We start from the raw sequence: 18,403 nt of genomic DNA, 5'->3' as shown, positions 1-18,403 counted from the left end.
TTGAAAGTTCACAGTATTTTTCACAAGTATCATCGCTCCCTACTATTTCTGTGCGTACTATATGTATATATGTGTTCTTCTTGTGAAAGATGTATTTCTTGTAAATAGATGATGCATCAACCAAATTCATTGGGTTGTTAAGGCCATTCACATTCATTGAAACCAACTTGATTATACTCATCTATTTGAATCTATTTACCACTCATCACACCCCCCTTCTGCTTGGGGCCCCCTCCAATGAGAGTCTTCATTTAGTCCTGTTACAAAGTCCCCCAATAAGTCAGAAAAAAAGAAGAGACGTCAGAAAATGATCTACCCATCATTATTTCCTCTGGAAACTTTGAAATCTTTGTTTGGCCTGTTCTGCAGTGTGCTCCGTTCCTCCTGTAGATTGCCATTGTGATGCTTTCTGTAGTCGCTCCACTAGCTCTGTCAGGTCCAGGTTCCTCTTCGGCAAGTCCACCTTCATTCCTCTCCTGTACAGCCCTGCAGCAGCCACCGGAGCACCCAAACAACCGAACCGAATGTTCCCAGTGGATTCTGATCTTAGTAGTGTCCGGAAGCAGATTTGCTTATCTTTCAGGGCCTTTGTTGATGTTGATATACTCCTTTCTTTTCAGATGCGTCGTCATGATCAAAAACAAGCGGTCAACTATCGTGCGTAACTTTTTCTTCTTTTTCCAAGCTGACTTCCGGATCTTTTTTTTAGTTTTATATTGTAGAAAATTCACCACAACTGACCTTGGGGGTTTTTCTGCACTCGGTCTCGGAACTGGCATGCGCGTTGGATGTGTAATGAAATGCTGCATCAAGTTTCCCTGGGCTCCTTCTTTCATCCCCAAAATATGCATTGTTTCGTCTATTTCGTCCCTCTTGTTCCGCAAAGTTCTCTTCCAATGCTTTCTGCTATTTAAAAAAATGGGGCAACGCATCTTTCACCGCCACGTTCACCTTTCCAATTCGGCAATTCTTTGCTCCGCTTCATAGAATCTAGCGCTTTGGCTAGTTAGCTCTCTGGAACTTTTGGCAAGTTTTTCATTAATATCACGCTTGAAGGCTTCGAGTTCAGTCTGCATTTCTGTTTTGATATCTTCATTGAATGTTGAGAACTCCTTTTTGAAATCCGACTTAAAAGTCTGGATCTTTTGACAAATATCTTTCAGAATGAAGCATGCTGTTCACGTCTTGTTCCGTCATGTCGGTTTCATCGGTCAGGTTCAGAATTTTGTTTCCTTGAGTCTCTCTTTTTCAGTCATACTAATATTGTTTTGGACTTTTAGTTTTTTTTTTCCAAGTACAAATAGGGAGCTCTGGACTTATGCAGTCAGCTTGTCCAATGCTGGCTCCGCCCCTGATTGTTTTTTAAGTGCAATGTCCAGGTGTTCTCGGCTTGTGTGGTGGGGCGAGCAGCCAAGTGGTCTTTCCACTCTCACTGACAAGAACAGCATGGATTTCAGCGATACTGATGTCAAAAGATGCACAACACTACTCCTCAACCGGCCTTCTAAGTCAACCATTTGTGCTCCAGACAGTACTCCAGGATCTCACCAATGTTTTCAGAATGTGATCCCACCAATATATGACCCGTCTCTTCAATGTGTAGTCAAGTGTCACTGGCAACGTTGGGTAACCACGTCATCACATCTCATTTTCGTCAAGTCACTCCTCATTACAAACACCAAAGTTATGAGCGAAAAAGTCCCTTTAGTTAACATCAAATTTGTGTATCTTGATGTTAAGGGAATATGTAGTCCACTGTTTGATCCCTGCTTTAAAGCAGTCAAGTAACTTCTGAAGCTCTCGCTGTCGTGCTCTGCTTTAATCCACAAAAATGTAATCGAGCTGTTATATTTTATCAGTCTGGCCTGGTTTAGGAAGATTTGTAATAAATGACTCTTAAAAGTCTCAAGAGAAAACTGTGGAGCTGTGAGCAAAACTGGATTATCATAGTGTTTGTCAAAGAAAAAGTTCGATCACGCTGATAATGAAATGATAAACAGGATATGTCCTTTGCCCTCAGATCAGTTAGAGCAAGCAACGGTGGGAACCATTGATTTTCGTCACGGCCCTGGATGTTCCGTGGATCTCGTCTGCAGACTGCCAACTCTGTGCATCAATACATACGTGCCCTGCTTAGCCAATAGCACCCTTCAAAAGACTGAGGGGGAGGAGGCTGTCTGTTTGTGCCCAGGGGTCAGTTTGTAAGATGTTACTTGCCTGGGCTTGCAGTCGATCACAAACTCTGTTTCAGGGTTGATAAGGACAAATCTTTGCATGATCTTTGCTTCAGAATGTGGCGGAATAATCTCATCTAATTTCATATTGTGACATTGGATTGAATGAAAACAGATCCTTTTGTCGAAACGGCGGTCGACTTTAATAGAATTCAGAAACATAAGCAGCAACATTTATCAAAGATGCTTTCACAGTCGCCCGGAAAATCATGAATAATGTTGTGCTCTACTCGTAAATAAATGTTTCCATTCCATGTCAAGGTCTTCCAGGTCCATTCAGATTGAATATCTCGTCCACTCATTTGGTGAGTGAATTTGAAGTCGAGGGAGTTTCATATTGCCAGAGAACTTCACAGCCTTTTCAGTCACCAATGCTTTTTAAACATTCAGTTTTTCATCCAGACTTTACATGGGAGAAACCAGTCAGCTGCACATCAATCCCATAATACCATAGCAGCGATTGACACCAATTACAAGGAGAAACAGAGGCAGGTGACAAAATAAAGCCCCCGCTAAAACCTCCAGAAAGAGGTGAGGCTCCAGCGGCCCCTCTGTGGCACCACCATTGACACAGCTGCACACATCCGAAACGACACGACCAAAAAGCTCTGAATGCGGCCTGTAAACCGACCTGTCCATGTGCGCTTCCACAGCCTGTGCACAATGACAAACAAGTGTGTTTATAGAGTGTTCCTCTATGGACATGAGCGGCGTTTAGGGAAGCGCCTTTGACTATTTCATTTGCCAGCTCTTTATATTACCTTGTCAATGTCAGTGTTTTTGCCAGCACCGACATCTTCCATTAGATCTGTAATAAAGCCCAACCAGGTAAAAGCGTCCCGTCTAATCTACCCTGTAACTACGCACATCAACGCCTCTGTTTACATTTCCAATTAGATTTCTCAATCACCCGCTGCTTTGGCTGTGTTTGTGTGTGTCTGAACTGATCACTCACAGATTCATTTGCTTAGTATTCAGCGAGCAATCGCGGGACCGCCAGTGACTTGCTGTCGGTGATGGGCATCCACCATTAATATTAATGCCGCTCCGAATCAGCCCCACACTGTGTACCCTGACAGCAATCACCCCCATTTTTTTTTTTTTTTTTTTAATACCCCCATCCAGATCAATTTAGATTAGCATTTCAAGCGCTTAGTGGAGCCACAAAGTCTGCTGAACCACTCATTGTTCTGCAAGATGAAAAGAGACAGAAGGGGAGCGAGAAAAAGGCAGTGAAGCGAAATGCAGCTGACATCAAGTTCAACCAGAAATGAAACATTTGCCATCAAATATGAAAAGTGGAGTGATACTGACTTGTTGTCTCTTTCTGATGTGAAAGAAATGAGGTTTGGACTGGTTTTCTTTTTAAATGGACGCTCCGCGAAGCAGACACATGATTGAGTCTCATGCTGGTGTGGAAATGAGCTATGATCAGGGCAGACATTTGCATGTCTTAATCGGTGATCTGGGAAGTGGCATTTTCAGACGCTACAGGTAAAGGCTTTTTCCGCCGAGCTCCATCAGTGCGCTGGAACCATTTTATAAACCTTTGTGTGGACTGAGCTGCCTTTGTCTTCAACTAAAGACAAACCAATCTGCTTATCTCGGGAAGCAGAGCGAGCAAAGGCCTTTGTTTTCCAGGTAGGGAAAAAAAGAGAGAGTAACATGCCTGACAAGTCCGTCGCAATGAGTCGTCCTCTGTTGGTCTCCCTCCCTACCAATAATATCCATTATCGCCACCAACTTCTACTGATTTTACAGCACATTCCGCCTCGATTTTTGAGACTATTAAATATGAGAGGGAAAATTTTAGGCCATGATAAAAATAAAAATACAAATAAAAAATGCTAAAGTGTGAGTGGGACGGTTTTAAAAAGATGTAAAAAAAAAATGTTTTTTTTTTATTAAAAGGTCTGAGGGAAAATCTGAAAAGATGTAATATAAAAGAAAATAGAAAAATAAAATTTTGTGGGAGTGAAAATTTTAAAAAAGGAAAATAATAAAATGTAAAGTTTTAAAGTCTGAACATTTTCAAAGGCGTAATTTAAAAAAAGGAAAATAACACAAAAGTAACATTTAAAAAGACGTATTCACAATTAAGAAAAGGAAAATAATTCAGTAAGGAATTATTTTTTAATTGCAGGCACTTCAACAAGGTCAATTTCTGAATAGATAATTTGACTTTTCCACTTCAGAAAGCACCTGACTAATGAATGAAACCTTACCTCAGGGCTGATTAGGGGCCACATGGGACCTTTTGCCAGTAAAACTGATCAAACAAACAAAGGACTTCGTTTTCTCCATTTTCCTTTGTGATAAATAAAAAAGCAGAGTCAATGTCAGGCCTTTGTTTTGTACTTTTACACTAAACTCTAATATTTCACCAATATATTCATTTAGTTCAACATTTATTTGGATTTTTTAAGATGAACTATCTGTTTTTATTCCTGAAGTTATTACTTCGACTCATCCTCGTGCTTACTGGCTGGGCTGAAAGCAAAAATTTCAAATTCATTTTCAGGACATGTTGACTAATGGACCTGCTAGCTGTCCTTTTGAACAACTTTCTTCTTTCTCTGTGTCGTCCAAGCGACTTTGAGAATGCTACTGCCGCCAACTGTCGCATCGAGCTCATTGGAATTACTGCGATCAAGGGTATTGCGAATCATAAAAAAGATTTTCTAGTGCAGAATACGGTGTCCTTGTTTGCTGAAGTTCTTTCATTCATGAACATTTTCCTCTCAAGTGAAGGATTCCTGTCTTTGTTTCTTTTGTCTCCAGTCTCTCATTGCACTTCCAGGATTCAATGTGGCTCCTAAGTAAATGTAATTTCCCATCCCTCAATTAGCGGGTGTGAGAATTAAGACGTTTGTGAGTCAATGTCTGTTTGGCTGTTATCGGTGTGTGCGAGAGAAAGAAGGCCCACTTGCCCTGAAGCTCCCCGCAGATGTTTATTTGCACTGACAGGAAGGTTTGTTCTCTGCATCATCCTGTTTATCACACTGAGCTGATTGTATGGCTGCGGACGGATTCCACAGACTCACCACCTTAACACGTGCACGCATGAGTAAGCAATACAGCTCTGTAAAGCATCCTTCAGCTTGGATCAACGGTGGCAAGAGTCATTCAAGGTGGAGACTGTCCAGAAACAGACAGTGGAATGATCATTGTGCTCATCATTATTTATGAAAAACCCACTGATGTGGGGTGTCGGGTACCCCCCCAAAATACTCCCAGAGCAGCAGGTGTGCGCGAAAACTCATTTAAAAACCAATGGCACGATGGAAGAAGAGGCGGGTGAGAGTGACTCCTTTGGGGAACAAGATGCTCTTTGCGGCTTTAGCGAAAATAATGACTCACTAAATGGAGCACTTAAAGGAAATTCACACTCAGCTGTCTTGGCTCACTCCTCTTCTCCGTCTCACTCCACAATGTTACATTGTCTCTCCCTCCCCTGAGGACGATCCGAAGGCATCCAAATACCAGCGGAGGGAACTCAATCGACAAGCACCTAGCACACATGGCCACACGCAAGATCAGTGTCATACACCAAATTCCCTGTGTGAATCTTGACCTTTGCGTCCGTGTCCTGTTCTTTTATAAATATCTTCTTTGTGTGCGTGCTCTTCAGTGTGTCTATATGTGAGCTTATCATCGGCTCCATTGTGCGTTCGTGTGTCTGTCTGGGTTTTGGTGCAGGGTTGACCTTTCCATCCCTTCCATGTCCCAGATTAGAACTGACACCGCCCTCTGCTACACACTGACCTGACACAAACACAGTCACACATATACACAAAACCAACACACACATGGAGGAGGGAAAGCATGGCCGCCGAAATCCCTTGGCAGGTGAATTCTCCAATATCAAAATGTCAATTGTAAAATGTATCCTTTTGAAACCATAATCCGGAACAGTAAAGATACTTCATGAAAGCTATTCATACGACATATTTATATGTTAGGGGCTCCGCGCTTTCACACCAAACTCCCCACTAGAATTACAGCGCAGGGTCTGAAGGCCACTGGACTTGCTCACCCGTGAGGATAAGAATCTCCGGAGTGTTGATACTAGAGCCGGCGTCTTTCTCAGCAAGAAAGATACTGGAAAATGAAGCTCACTCTTAGCTGAGCAACACTCTATTTCACTGATCGCTGAGCAGCCACTCAGCTTCCGCCCCGGGGGGATAAGCTCACTTACCTAGCGCCAATGTGCAAATCTGTGTGCATCTACCTTTCCATTTATGCCCGATATTGTTCGCCATCTTCTCACCTGTGTGCATATCGATGTGCAATCTGTGTGAAAGAGCTCGACTGGAAAGACTGTGGTGGCTTGTTTCTCGGGACAATGGATTTGGAGCCCGGTCACTTAACCTGAGCGCTGACCCTCATCACTCATTTCTTCGGTGACAACCGATGGGGTGTAGCTGTCGAAAGTTCAGGTCAACGAAGAAGCTCCGCCCACACCACCCTCAAGTCGAAATATGGTCCTGTTTTCATTGCAATCCTACCTTCCCCAATTCGGTATCGATTCAGTGAATCCTCAGAAGCGATTCACTACCTGGCCAGCGGGGGTGCTGTGTGCTAAAAGTCGGCCTGGGAACGCCCATGTGGGACACATATAAAAGATAATGGGAGCATCTAGAATCAACAACCCTTTCAAGTCAGACAGAGCTGATCCCAAAAGCAACATATTTTGAGGTGATTTCATTTTTAATGGCTTCAGCTGGAATCTCAACAAACCCACACAGACTCGATCAAGCGCAGCTGTGACACACAAATATTTCATAATTCGCCACAAACGTCGCCAAGCTCGTGTTGACATGAGAGGCTAAGACGTGAAAATGAAATAAATCAGATACAAATGAAAAGTCAAAAAAAAAAAAAATCGTCTGGTGACTGAAGAGAAAATAGATTTAGAGGAAAAAGGAGTTGTTTATAAGTGAAGTATTCCAATAAAGATCAGTCACTTGGAAGGAGATTGTGTTCAGCAAATCACATTTTTCTCTGAACCCCAGAAGAAATATGATGCACTCTCTAATAAACATGCTGATGTATTCGCCTGCAAGTGTGTTGAAGCACTTCAACATGGAGGAAAGGGTCAAACACATTAGCTTCCAGCACTCAGCTTTCTTTTTTTTTTTTTTTTTTTTTTTTTTTTAGGAGGGGTACTACGAGTGCTCGTCTGCCACACACTTGTTATCTCTACCTCTGAAAGTCCTTCACAACGAATGACAGAAATGAAGTGGAAGGACTGGAACTGAAACAGACCAATATGAAGTGTGAGCAGTGATGACCAGTCGAGAAAGATCCTGCCGTTTCTGAGTTTGGGCCTGTGTGGCAAACAGAAAATGAGCTTCTAAACCAGCAATTCTAGATGCGCCGCACCGCTCCCTTACACTGGGAAGACCTCACACACGCCCCAAAAATATCACAAGACAAGCTAACTTTGTAGTTTGAATTAGAAATTGATGCTGAAAAATGAATTCAACCCTAAGCTTTCAATGAAAACAAGTCCAGGTTAAATGTTTCCCCCCAGGATGTAGACCACATGTAGCAGAATTAATGTCCAATATACAGCGGAATTAATATGTGAAATCTACCGGGAGGTAAACATGTTTTTTTAATTACAGACAGCTCGCCGTAACCGCACGTGCGCTTGCCACTGAAATATTTATCGTCGGTAAACATTTCATATTGCGTTTCATGCATTTTTCCGGCAGAACCTCCGTTTACGGTGTCATAAGCTGAGACCTTCTTTTTTATTAAGACATCAATATCACAACAGAAGAGCAAATTCAGCCAACATTCATGTACACTTGTATGGAGCTGCGTCGTAAATACAGCAAAAGATTACAGTTTAAACCGCATACTAGTTTATTCCTGAACAGCGTGAATGAGCTATTATTTGCTAGGGAAATAGACATTTGTGTTTACTTTAAGATTGCGATGTTGCACTTTGACCTAACAAAGCTTTGAAGAGTTTAGAGGTGAGCGCTCGCCTCCATCACTATGTGGTATTTGGTGGCAATAGATTGGGCTCTGCTTTAAATTCTGTCGTCTGTAACGCTTATAATAGCAAACTGACCTATCGGCTGTAAACTGACTTTGGTCATAAAACAGTCCTGCTTGGGTGAAGGGTTGCCAGCATTCTTGCACACAACACTCTCAAGTCAAACTAGCTATCCAAGAGGAGCAGCCTTCGGGAAGACTCCGATCAAGCAGATCAAATGAGAGACAAGGCACGGACACTCCGGGTCGAGGCTTGCGGCGGAACTATCATTATTACAACGTGACCTGAGGACTGTGAATTTTCCCAGAGATGGAAACGTGCGATCATCCTCCACCACGTCATCCCATTCATGATGTTTGTATTCAAATATGCCTTCATGCCCATTTGGAAACCAGAGCTGTAATGTGGTCTGAGCTCGGAGCTGCTGCTGTCAAAACAGCTCTCAGGGGTAACGTTGACTCTGAGCGCAGAGGCTTTCACATCTGTCTCATCTTCACTAGAGCTACCTGGGCGTTCAGTTTCTCAGGTTTAAATGTTTGTTTATAAGAGTGTGGAGTGCAGTACATAAGAAAGACTGGACGCCACGAAACCATAGAAAATGAGATGTTTATTATTTATGCATTCTATTGGGCAGTTTTCAACTTTCTTTAACTAGCACAACAAATCTAGCGTCTTTTATCTGGTTCTGTGAGGGACCATGGATGATGGGGCGATCGATAATCTCTGTCCCTGCGGGGATATTGATTTGATTTGAAGCAGAACGGAAAAGACCCAAGCAACGTTTTGCTTGACCAAAAGATAGTAGCTAATGGAGAGTAGATGATGCTGTGATGTGGGCCTTGTTGAAGTGATTCGATTGTTGGCAGGGCAGGGCTTTCTCACACAAATTCAATATCTGGCAGCAATATGGCACGTAGGACTGTGGAGCGGTGAGCAGAGCAGAGCTTTCAACCACAGAACCGTGTGTCAAAGTCAAGGCACGGGGGCCAAACACAGCCCATCAAGTAATGCTATGAGGTCTGCAAACTTGTTCTTTTGGGAAACTGCGACTGCTCAGCAAATATTTATTAAAGTTTGACACACCAAGCTTTCCGTCATAGTTCTAGTAGTCAAAATGATTGCTAAAATTGTAATATAAATACATGTCATTACGGCTGATGTGTCTTTCTGCTCTTCCTTTGACATCACCTTCATTTCACCCCATCCAAAACCAGTGGGATTCTTCAACGCCCCGAAAAAGGCAGCAAGCATGGGAAATTTATGGAACGCACATTGCCAGTCTGCGCCTTGGCTTATTGGTGGCTAAATGAAAAGGTATGAAATTAAATTATCGCCGCTCATTTGTTGGCTCAGAGCATCACCGCCTGCTGCTTCTGTTTAGTGGGAATACAGCAACAGAAGGAAGCCTGCAGTGGGTGGGAACAGCCGAGGCTGGACACAATAGTTACTGCGGTTGGAAAGCTAAGAGAGGGGTTGGTCAATGAATCGCCCTGATGGGACGGAAAAGGTAAAATGTAGGAAATAATGATGATTTATATAGAGACTTTAAATCCAAGTTTGGGGGGGCGGAGGAGGAAAAGAAAATAAGACACTTCAAGGGAGACCAAACCATTTAAATCTGAAGACAAAAGTGAAACAGCCAATGGGAATTTAAAGTAGCAGGTGTGACTTTTGGGGCGCAGTCAAAGCCCTGGATTTCATAGCAAATAACTTTTTTTTTTTCCCCACTGCTCTGCAGTTTCAATTACACACAGCACAATTCCACATCTCTGGAGCAAATTTGTCCCCGTCAGCATCACTTAGGGTTCTGGCTGCTCGCTTCTTCACACCTTCATACGCTTCCTTCACTCCAATCAGCCTTTCATCCGTTTCTCTCGCCACCGTTTTCCCTGTTTATCTCATATCTATTTTAATGTCCTTTTAAACGGTGAGTCCGCAGCAGACAGACGGAGAAAAAGGAAGCAGTCAATGAGAAAGGAGAAAGCTATATTTTACTGTCAAGGAGAGAGCATCACACTGAATAACAAGGAGGGTGGGGGAGAAGAGTCATTTAAAGATACAGAATGTTTTTAACTTTATTTAATTATTTGTTTTTTAATTGTCAAGCCACAATATATTCCACTGAAAATCTGTATTGCATGACTCGTGCATACAAAATTAGCAAGAATATCCCGCCACTGTTTCCCATTTCTATCTCACTTTTCAGAGTTCTTTTCTCCCAAAATGCATATGACCTTCTTTATGGAGTGCAGAACTCATAAGTTCAGTCCAACAGTTTCCCCGACTGGAGTCAGTATAAGCAGAGTCTGCAATGTGGTTCACCACAGATCGATTATTACTGGCTACTTCTACAGCAACAGCTACAGCACTGGCTGTTTCGCCCCAATGGCAGCAAGATTCAGTTCAGGAATCAGCCTGAGAGTGTGGAGCACACAGACAAGCAACACTAAAGACTAGAAAGCAGCGAAGGGAGGAAAAGAGGAAGCCTCCACTCTATCTGCAACGGTTTGATAAGAGTTATTATTTTATTATCGCAGCCTCAGTCGAGTCCTGGGCTGGCAAAAACATACATCTATGGAGAGATGGAGGGCGGAGCCAATGCAGATTGACGATTTTAGTGGCAGGGATGAAAGATGCAGCCTATAGAGCGCTTATCGGTGCATGAATGAAACACGTTTCATGCAGGTTCTTGGGCAAATCTGGCCTCCCTATACTGCTGTGACCAGAGCTATATATTGTGGTAGGAGCCCGATGACTCCTGGTATTGTCGTTTTGGACGTCAGTTCTTTCAGCGGACACATTTTTAAAGCTTGCATCTACTGTGTACTTCTGACTCATAAGTACCTCAGACCAGATGATCGATATTCTTCAATAAAACTCTGATGTACTGCCGGATTGTTTGGGCTTTGAAACATTTTGCGACAACCACATATGTTTACTTGAAGAAGGGGGGCTGAGGAGGGTCATCCAAGGGACACATCCAAACAATTCCAGTCACCTCGCGCTGAGAGGCTGGTGACAGCAAAAGGCCACGCTCCTGACATGCTCAGGGCATGTCAAAGCAAAGGCCTGACAACAGATGCAAGCTCACTGATGCATATTGAAAGCAGCGTCTTCATTCATCCAGGAACAGCTGTGTCAGTTTTGCAATGAGTCTGCCAGAGGTGCTGACGGCCACTGTCACGTACCTGTGAGTCCGCTGGCTGGGTTTGCGAGGAGGAGAGGAAATTGTGAATAATCTGTTTCTGATGGAAGGTGGTGTCAAGCTGCACAGAGCAGATCAAGTCAGCTGGAGTCAGACACAAGAGGGCGAACTGATAAACCAGACACTTTTCAAGATAGATGCCATGCAAAGTGACTGATCTTATTAATCCACCTCATCATAGCCAACGGCACCTTCCCACCAATCACAAGAAATGAAAGATGGCTTATATTTACTGGAATATCAGGGGAAGCAACTGACAGCTCAAGACCTATGAAGCTCTGTAAACATGCCTCATATGTCCAGGGATTTTTAGGGAATATGATTGAGTAAACAATGTTAGTGTTTACAAATCCACAGCGTGAAACAATCTGAAAATTGAAAGAAGATATCAGGCAGCACAAGAGCGGTATTCATTCACTAAACCACCCCCCAGGTTATTCTGGTATGGCTTAGGGGGATTGAGAAATGGGGCTAGAGGTGTGCGCTGGCAGCCAATAGCAAGAAAACTATCAGACCGCAGAGGTGGCGATGAGCAAATAGGGGGTTCTGGAGTTCAGCTGGGAGGTGTTTGTTGCAATGGAGCTGTGTGCTTGAACAGGAGTCCAAGCTAAAAGGGTGCCGGTGTCACTGGGGTCGTGGAGACATGAACATTCTTCTCTGCCTCACTGAGTGAAACCGCTTCCCTGGAGTAGTGGACAGAGCGAAACAAGGTGGCCATGTAAATGGCACTAGCGTAAACGTAAATCCATTCATGGCATATATGAATACAGCACAGTGATACTGGAGTAAACTACTATTTTCAGAAGCAGCTTTCACCCAAGGTAACCCTGGCAATGCCTGCTGATCGAGACTGTCGGTTTACATCGCATCATTTTTCTGAAAGAGTGATACAGCACTGTGTGTGGTCTTCATGCTGACCACATAAATATGAGGACTATCTGACTTTTAATTCCATAAGCGCAGACATTTTCAACAAGGTTGGCTGCCTGTCACACCCCCGACGAATAGAAAATGAAAGGACCCCCAACAATTATCATCCAAGTCTCAAATTGGTATCTTTTTCAATCAGCTTTGCGGTCTTTCCTGTTGCGAAGGTCCTCCATCTCTCTCGGGTTCCCTGCAGGGGAGGGAATGGGGACTTGGCAGTAACCATACGGCCCTGCTCAGCCCTTCATACTTCATTAGTGTCTCCTGTTTGCTCCCTACAATCCACCCTGCCATCCTGACCTCATTTATCGCTATGGTCTCATGTGGAACCGCCGCTCCCTAAGGGATGTCCAAGACGGAAAAAAAAAAAATGGTGTAAGTGCGACTGAGCGCGTCTGTTTTGAGTGTGGAATCAAAGCTACAGTAACACCACATCGTGTGCGAGTTCCACACATCGACCGCCATTCCTTGATCAGTTCTGAAGGTCGTATGGATGAGGCTTCCCTCCCTGATCGATCCTCATGTCTGCCAATAATATGAATTGTCTTTCAAAGCATATTGAACTGGCACACAATCTGGGGTCACTCAAACTCAGTTGCCGCCTCCATTTTAGTGTAGGTCAGTATTAACATTAAGACAGGCCATTTTAGAAAGATGAAAAACTGTCTTATTCTCCGTCGCCTGTGTTCGCACCACACAATATTTACTGAATCTCAAATAAATTCGATACGCTACCTCAGTTCTCATCGCCTTTTCACAGCATGTCTTCACTTCCTATTTCAGTCATAAGGAAATACACCCAATGACATTTTCTGTGCTGCAGGTCTAACTGAATTAAAAGCCCATTGTGATCAAAAAAAGGACCAAGAATTGCTATTTACTCTCTTATCTTTGGTAGAATCAGTCTGAGGAGCATTTGCAGAGATGGTAATTAAGGCGTGTGTCAGCTGAATGGTTTCACTGAAGCCTTGTGATCGTGTCTTCCTGCTCTAGAAATATAAATACACTCTTTTAAAGCAGTTAATTTTCGAAGACAAGCGCTCATCTTGATTTAAAATCATGCCGCGCCCAAATATATCAATGAATCTTGTCCAAAGTAGACCAGAGTCATTGCCCAGGAGGAATAAAAACGTCCACAGAGGCAAGATCAAAGATGAGAGACATAACTGGAGAAAAAGTGAGAACACTATTGGGGAGGTGGAAACACAGAGCCTCCCAGATTGAAAGAGTCAGCGCCCCACTTCACAGCAGATGGGGATTTCACGATAGGCCGCGTTCCCTATTTACTGCTCTTCCACTTAGGCTGAGCGCGATGTTACTTTTAGTGAGGCCGTCGTATCTCTTGTCTAAACACGGTGCACAAATAAGGGCAACACAATTCAGTGAGCGATCCAAGGAACCATATATGATTGCCAATGTCAATATACACAAACAACTTGGAGATGAGAGAAACCAGAGCGCTGCTGGCTTTAATTCACACACGCCACTACCTCCATCCTTGAGGACAGCTTAGGGTTCAAGCATGGACCACCACGCTCGGTAATGAGGGAGAAAACTAATATTTGGAGTGAATTAATATTGTTGATCTGCGGTGGCTCAGAGGGTAAGCACCTCAGCCAGTGTTTGCTTGTTAAATCCGCTGATGCTTGGAAGGAAAGGGAAGGTGGTTGAAAGAATCAATCTCCAACACCTACACTTGGTTTCAGCAAACCTACTTTTACCGCTTTCTTTAGACAAATACGGATACTCAATAGGTGCTAGCTAAGGGAGAGTACAATACGGCTATGGAAACTCATGAACTACTGATATTTTTCAGTCAGAGTATTGAATTTTTGCCGAAGTTCCAAGGAAATAACCATTAATTCCACGGCGTTTTAGTCATTAGCGTGTCATGAAGCGCTGCGCCATGTCACACACACTCGGATTTGTCTTGAGCCCGTGCCAAAGCCAGGGTGACAGGAGCAGCACCTTAACTAGGCTGACTCATTCTCTCAAGTTAAGACTTGAAAACAGCAGGCATTAGCATTCGCCTGCTCCAGGTTAATCTGTTTTGACGGGCAGTGCAGAAAAAAAAAAAAAAGAAAAGGTCTTGCTGTTGTTTTTTCACAAGCATCCCTTGAAATCAGGGATCTAGATCGTGGTGGACAATCTGAGTCACAATTAATAAATCTTCTGTTAGCTTGTGCACCTCATTTTGCTCTGAGTGGGAGGGTTCATACAACAGTCGCCTCTCATTCTCATCCACTTTTCACCCAACTGAAGTCATGTTGGGGGAGACTTGTCGCAACTGGGAGTGTGAGGCAGGGAGGAAACCGGAGAGAAATGTATGGCATAAAATCCATACATACATTTGAATTTTTTCCATGTCCTTAAGTATGTTTTTTTCTTTTTATCATTCAGTATTTTGACTCGAAGACAGGATCATTTGAGGGAGTCCTGAGTAGTTCCGTTAAGCGCACAACAAACAAAATTATGCGAGATGAAACAATACATTTAGCCTATTGAGCCACAGTGGTGAAGTGGCTAAACTCTACACATACTCGATTCAAACCTGAAAACACCAACAGATTGAAGCTAATAAATAGCTGGTTACAAGTAGGAATTAAACTTAACTGAGAAGAATACGATTCACAATGACTCACACACGCACGTCTTTTCAGGGAAGCATCGAGCACTGTGCACAAATAATCTTGTCTCTCTACTTGCTACCACTCACAAGGTGCAACGCTCCTCAAAACAAAGTTTGGATTTGATAAATGCAATTCGCAAAATCTCGGAACCCACGCGGACATATTGATGAGAAAAGTGCTTGTGAATGTGAAAAATTTAGCCAAGCTCTGTTATTATAGATCAATTCTGTCTCCAGACAAAAAAAAAAAAACATGCTGAGTGAGGACGTGCGTTTGAGCAAGAACAAGACGCTGAGCACAATCCATTTCTGCTCCAGAAAAACACTACTCTGAAAACCCGGAAGGAAATCGGAAATAATTTCCAAAACTAACAGCTAAATGTCAAACAATGTGTTCTTTGATAATCACTCCATCCATCTTTCCTTTTCACCGCAGTGAGTGCTCGCAACATGACAGAATCCAATCTGGTAATACCTGCTTCCTGGATGATGGTTTTTGTTCACAGGCATCTTTGAGGAAACAAATGCAGTGGTGTTCTGTAGCAAAAAGTGTGGGAGGATTGAGAAGTCATTGTGCGAGTTGGAGAGAGAGAGAGGCTGAAGAGCCGGTGTGTGGCCGAGCAACTTAGTTAGAAAAGAATGGAATGGTGAGAAACGAAAGGGAAGCAGTTGCAGGAAAGGTGAGGGAAACTTGGAGCTGAGGAAGCGGCATCCCAGTTTAGACAGCAGAGACAATGAGGTTAGGTGTATTTTTTACAACACCCACGCCTGTAATTGAATTAAACAGAGGCTCAGTCCTTATTGCTGTGGATGTTACATCAATACATAATGCAGTACACAACATTAAAACATTGAATAAAGGGCTCGGAAGAGCACCTTCACAATAGCTTCTTCACAGCATAATTCACCTGGGGGAAGGATGGTGAGGCGAATTATAGATATGGAGGAGAGACGCTCCAATCGCTGTCACTTAGCATGCATTATACATGAGCTGTAGTTTTAACACGGCCGGGTTTGTAATGATTAAATATTCACACCAACATCTTTGTAGGCTGATGTTAATTACTCATCACCACAACAAAAGGCCTCATCTGGAAATTGTTGGTGTCAAACTTCATTAGTATGTGTACGCCTACAGATAGAGCTCCAGTGATAAATTATGACTCACGTTTACTTGCTCAACTTCCTGCTCCGGGAGAAATTCGGACTACCGATCCAGCAAGGCTTGTCTTTAAGCAAAAAAAAAAAAAAAGAGGGCGAACAGATGTATTCTGAAGCTTTTGGCTCACAGAACAGCCTTCTGTAGCATGGGTGTAAAGACATTACCTGCTGACCTTTGAATTTTCGAGGCTTTACAATGTATCCCACTCAACTACAGACTCAGCTCTTACCTTGACAAAATAAAGTAGTACTTTGAATGAATCACTCAGAACCGCTGACCCAGCTCCATTCAAGGAGTGTGGTTTTCTATGTGCTGGAAAACTAGATAGCGGGTATAGACGCGCCGGTGTTCCTTATTTAGAAATCTCATCCACATTTACACCAAAGTACGACAAGATTTCATAAGGCCCCGGACAATGTCGTCCTCCCTGTCAGCTGCTGACCAAACTGCAGAGATGTGCAAGTGCCTTTGTGTGAGTGGGTGGTGGAAGTGGTGGGGGATAGATGGTGTAAACATGCCAGCCTACATGGATCGGGCTAATATCCAGTTTGTTCCCCCTCGCTGCAGCTCCACAGTGGGTGCAACACAATTTCTTCCAATTGACCTCCTTGCCACTGGCACAATCACTCTCCACCAGAGGCACAACATCCCCTGAATACGGAGCAGCCGGCAGCACTCGTCTGACGCTGCGGAGGCTAACATAGGAAAGCGGGAGATAAAAGTAACCCCCAGACGGAAATGAGATGAATTAGCCAATGTGCGGATGGAGGCGAGAGGAGGTGAAACAGTGAGTTTACTCGTTGGTATCGTGACAGTGATAAAGTACAAGTACTTAAAGATCAGCTTAACAGGAAATTAGAGGCATTACGGACAGAGTTGGTTTCAGTTTGACTTTGGTTGTTTTAATCTGAGTTAGTCAGGAAGGAAACATCAATCCTGTTTTTGGTTTACATGCTGTTTTGGTTTTGAGGCGCAGCTCTGGTGGGGAAAGTTTGCGGTTTGGTGACCTGAGGATTCAGTCACTGCTATTTGCAGATGATGTGGTTTGCATGGCTTCATCAGGGTGCGACCATCAACTCTCGCTGGATTGGTTTGCATCTGAGTGTGAAGCGGCTAGGATGTGGATCAGCACCTTGAAGTCCAAGGCCATGGTTCTCAACTGGAAAAGGGTGGATTGCTCTCTCTTTGAGGAATGAGTGTCTTGTCTTGTCTGTCTTGTTCTCAAGTGGGGGCGGTAAGGGAGTTCGAGATTGGTCAGCGACACAGCAAGGGCAGTATTGCAGTTGCTCTACCGCACTGTTGTGTGTAAGAGAGAGCTGAGCCAAAAGGCAAACCTCTCAATTTGCCGATCAATCTCCGTCCCAACCCTCAACTATGGTCATGAGCTGTGGGTCATGACCGAAAGAATAAGAACCCGGACACAAGCGGTTGAAATGAGTTTTCTGCGACGGGTGGCGGGCGTCTTCCTTCGAGATACCATGAGAAGTTCAGTCACTCGGGAGAGACTCGAAGTAGAGCCGCTGCTTCTCCGCGTTGTCAGTTGTATAGTTTACAGTATTTTTACAGTCTGCTATACGTGTATATTTTTGTTTATAGACTCAAGTGGAATGCTCACAACAAATACGATGCACGCACCAAAAGCAACTGATATACAGAAAGCGCATGCAGCGGTGCAATTCCGTGTGACCAACTGTCACCCGACAACATGGGATGCAACATGTTTCTGTGCATTTCCAGTGACACATTTCAGCTACTTCAAATGCTCCAGTTGAAGAATCTGATCCCTGGTGTGACATGTTAACCAATCAGAGCACAGATTTGAAGATCATCTCACATTCAAGACTGAGCTGATGGCACCTCCGAATGATCTAATGGAGCCAGAAAAGGCCCCATCTATAACATTTTTGGATTTCAATAGACAATTCGGCCTCACTGAGCCGCCATGTGGACTTTCCACTAGCTTAAGTCCCGCATATTATTTACTTTTCTAAGGCGACTTGAGAAGCTGGAGGGAGTGACTTTAGTTGCAGGAGACTAGGCACCACTCAGGTGTGAGGATGACCGCACAGCATGTGCACTCATAGTGTGTCAAAAAAAAAGCCTTATGTTGCATTCTGCTGTCACATAATTGTCAGAACATCACTCCAAATGTGAGCTTTACTCAGCAATTATTGAATCCTGCGTCACACAAAGATGTCACCCACAAGGACTCTGTCAGTATATGAAGGGAGTTTAC

The 18,403-nt window shown here is 43.6% G+C and overlaps 1 protein-coding gene across 7 annotated transcripts in view; it reads right to left on the bottom strand.

The window, feature by feature from the left end:
• Positions 1 to 18,403, bottom strand: part of LOC128749131 (cadherin-4-like) — a 247,847-nt gene that overhangs the window by 114,919 nt on the left and 114,525 nt on the right. The window contains exon 3 of one of the 7 annotated variants that reach the window (XM_053848399.1): positions 11,433 to 11,447. The exons of the other annotated variants lie outside the window; for them this stretch is intronic. Coding sequence (XP_053704374.1) covers positions 11,433 to 11,447 — 15 coding nt within the window. The remainder of the gene's footprint in view (positions 1 to 11,432; positions 11,448 to 18,403) is intronic. 7 annotated transcript variants of the gene reach the window in all.

This window comes from Synchiropus splendidus, chromosome 18 (genome assembly GCF_027744825.2).
Source record: "Synchiropus splendidus isolate RoL2022-P1 chromosome 18, RoL_Sspl_1.0, whole genome shotgun sequence".
NCBI classification, from domain to species: domain Eukaryota; kingdom Metazoa; phylum Chordata; class Actinopteri; order Syngnathiformes; family Callionymidae; genus Synchiropus; species Synchiropus splendidus.
The sequence above is the reverse complement of the archived record's forward strand: the minus strand, read 5'-3'. Positions and strand labels throughout refer to the sequence as shown.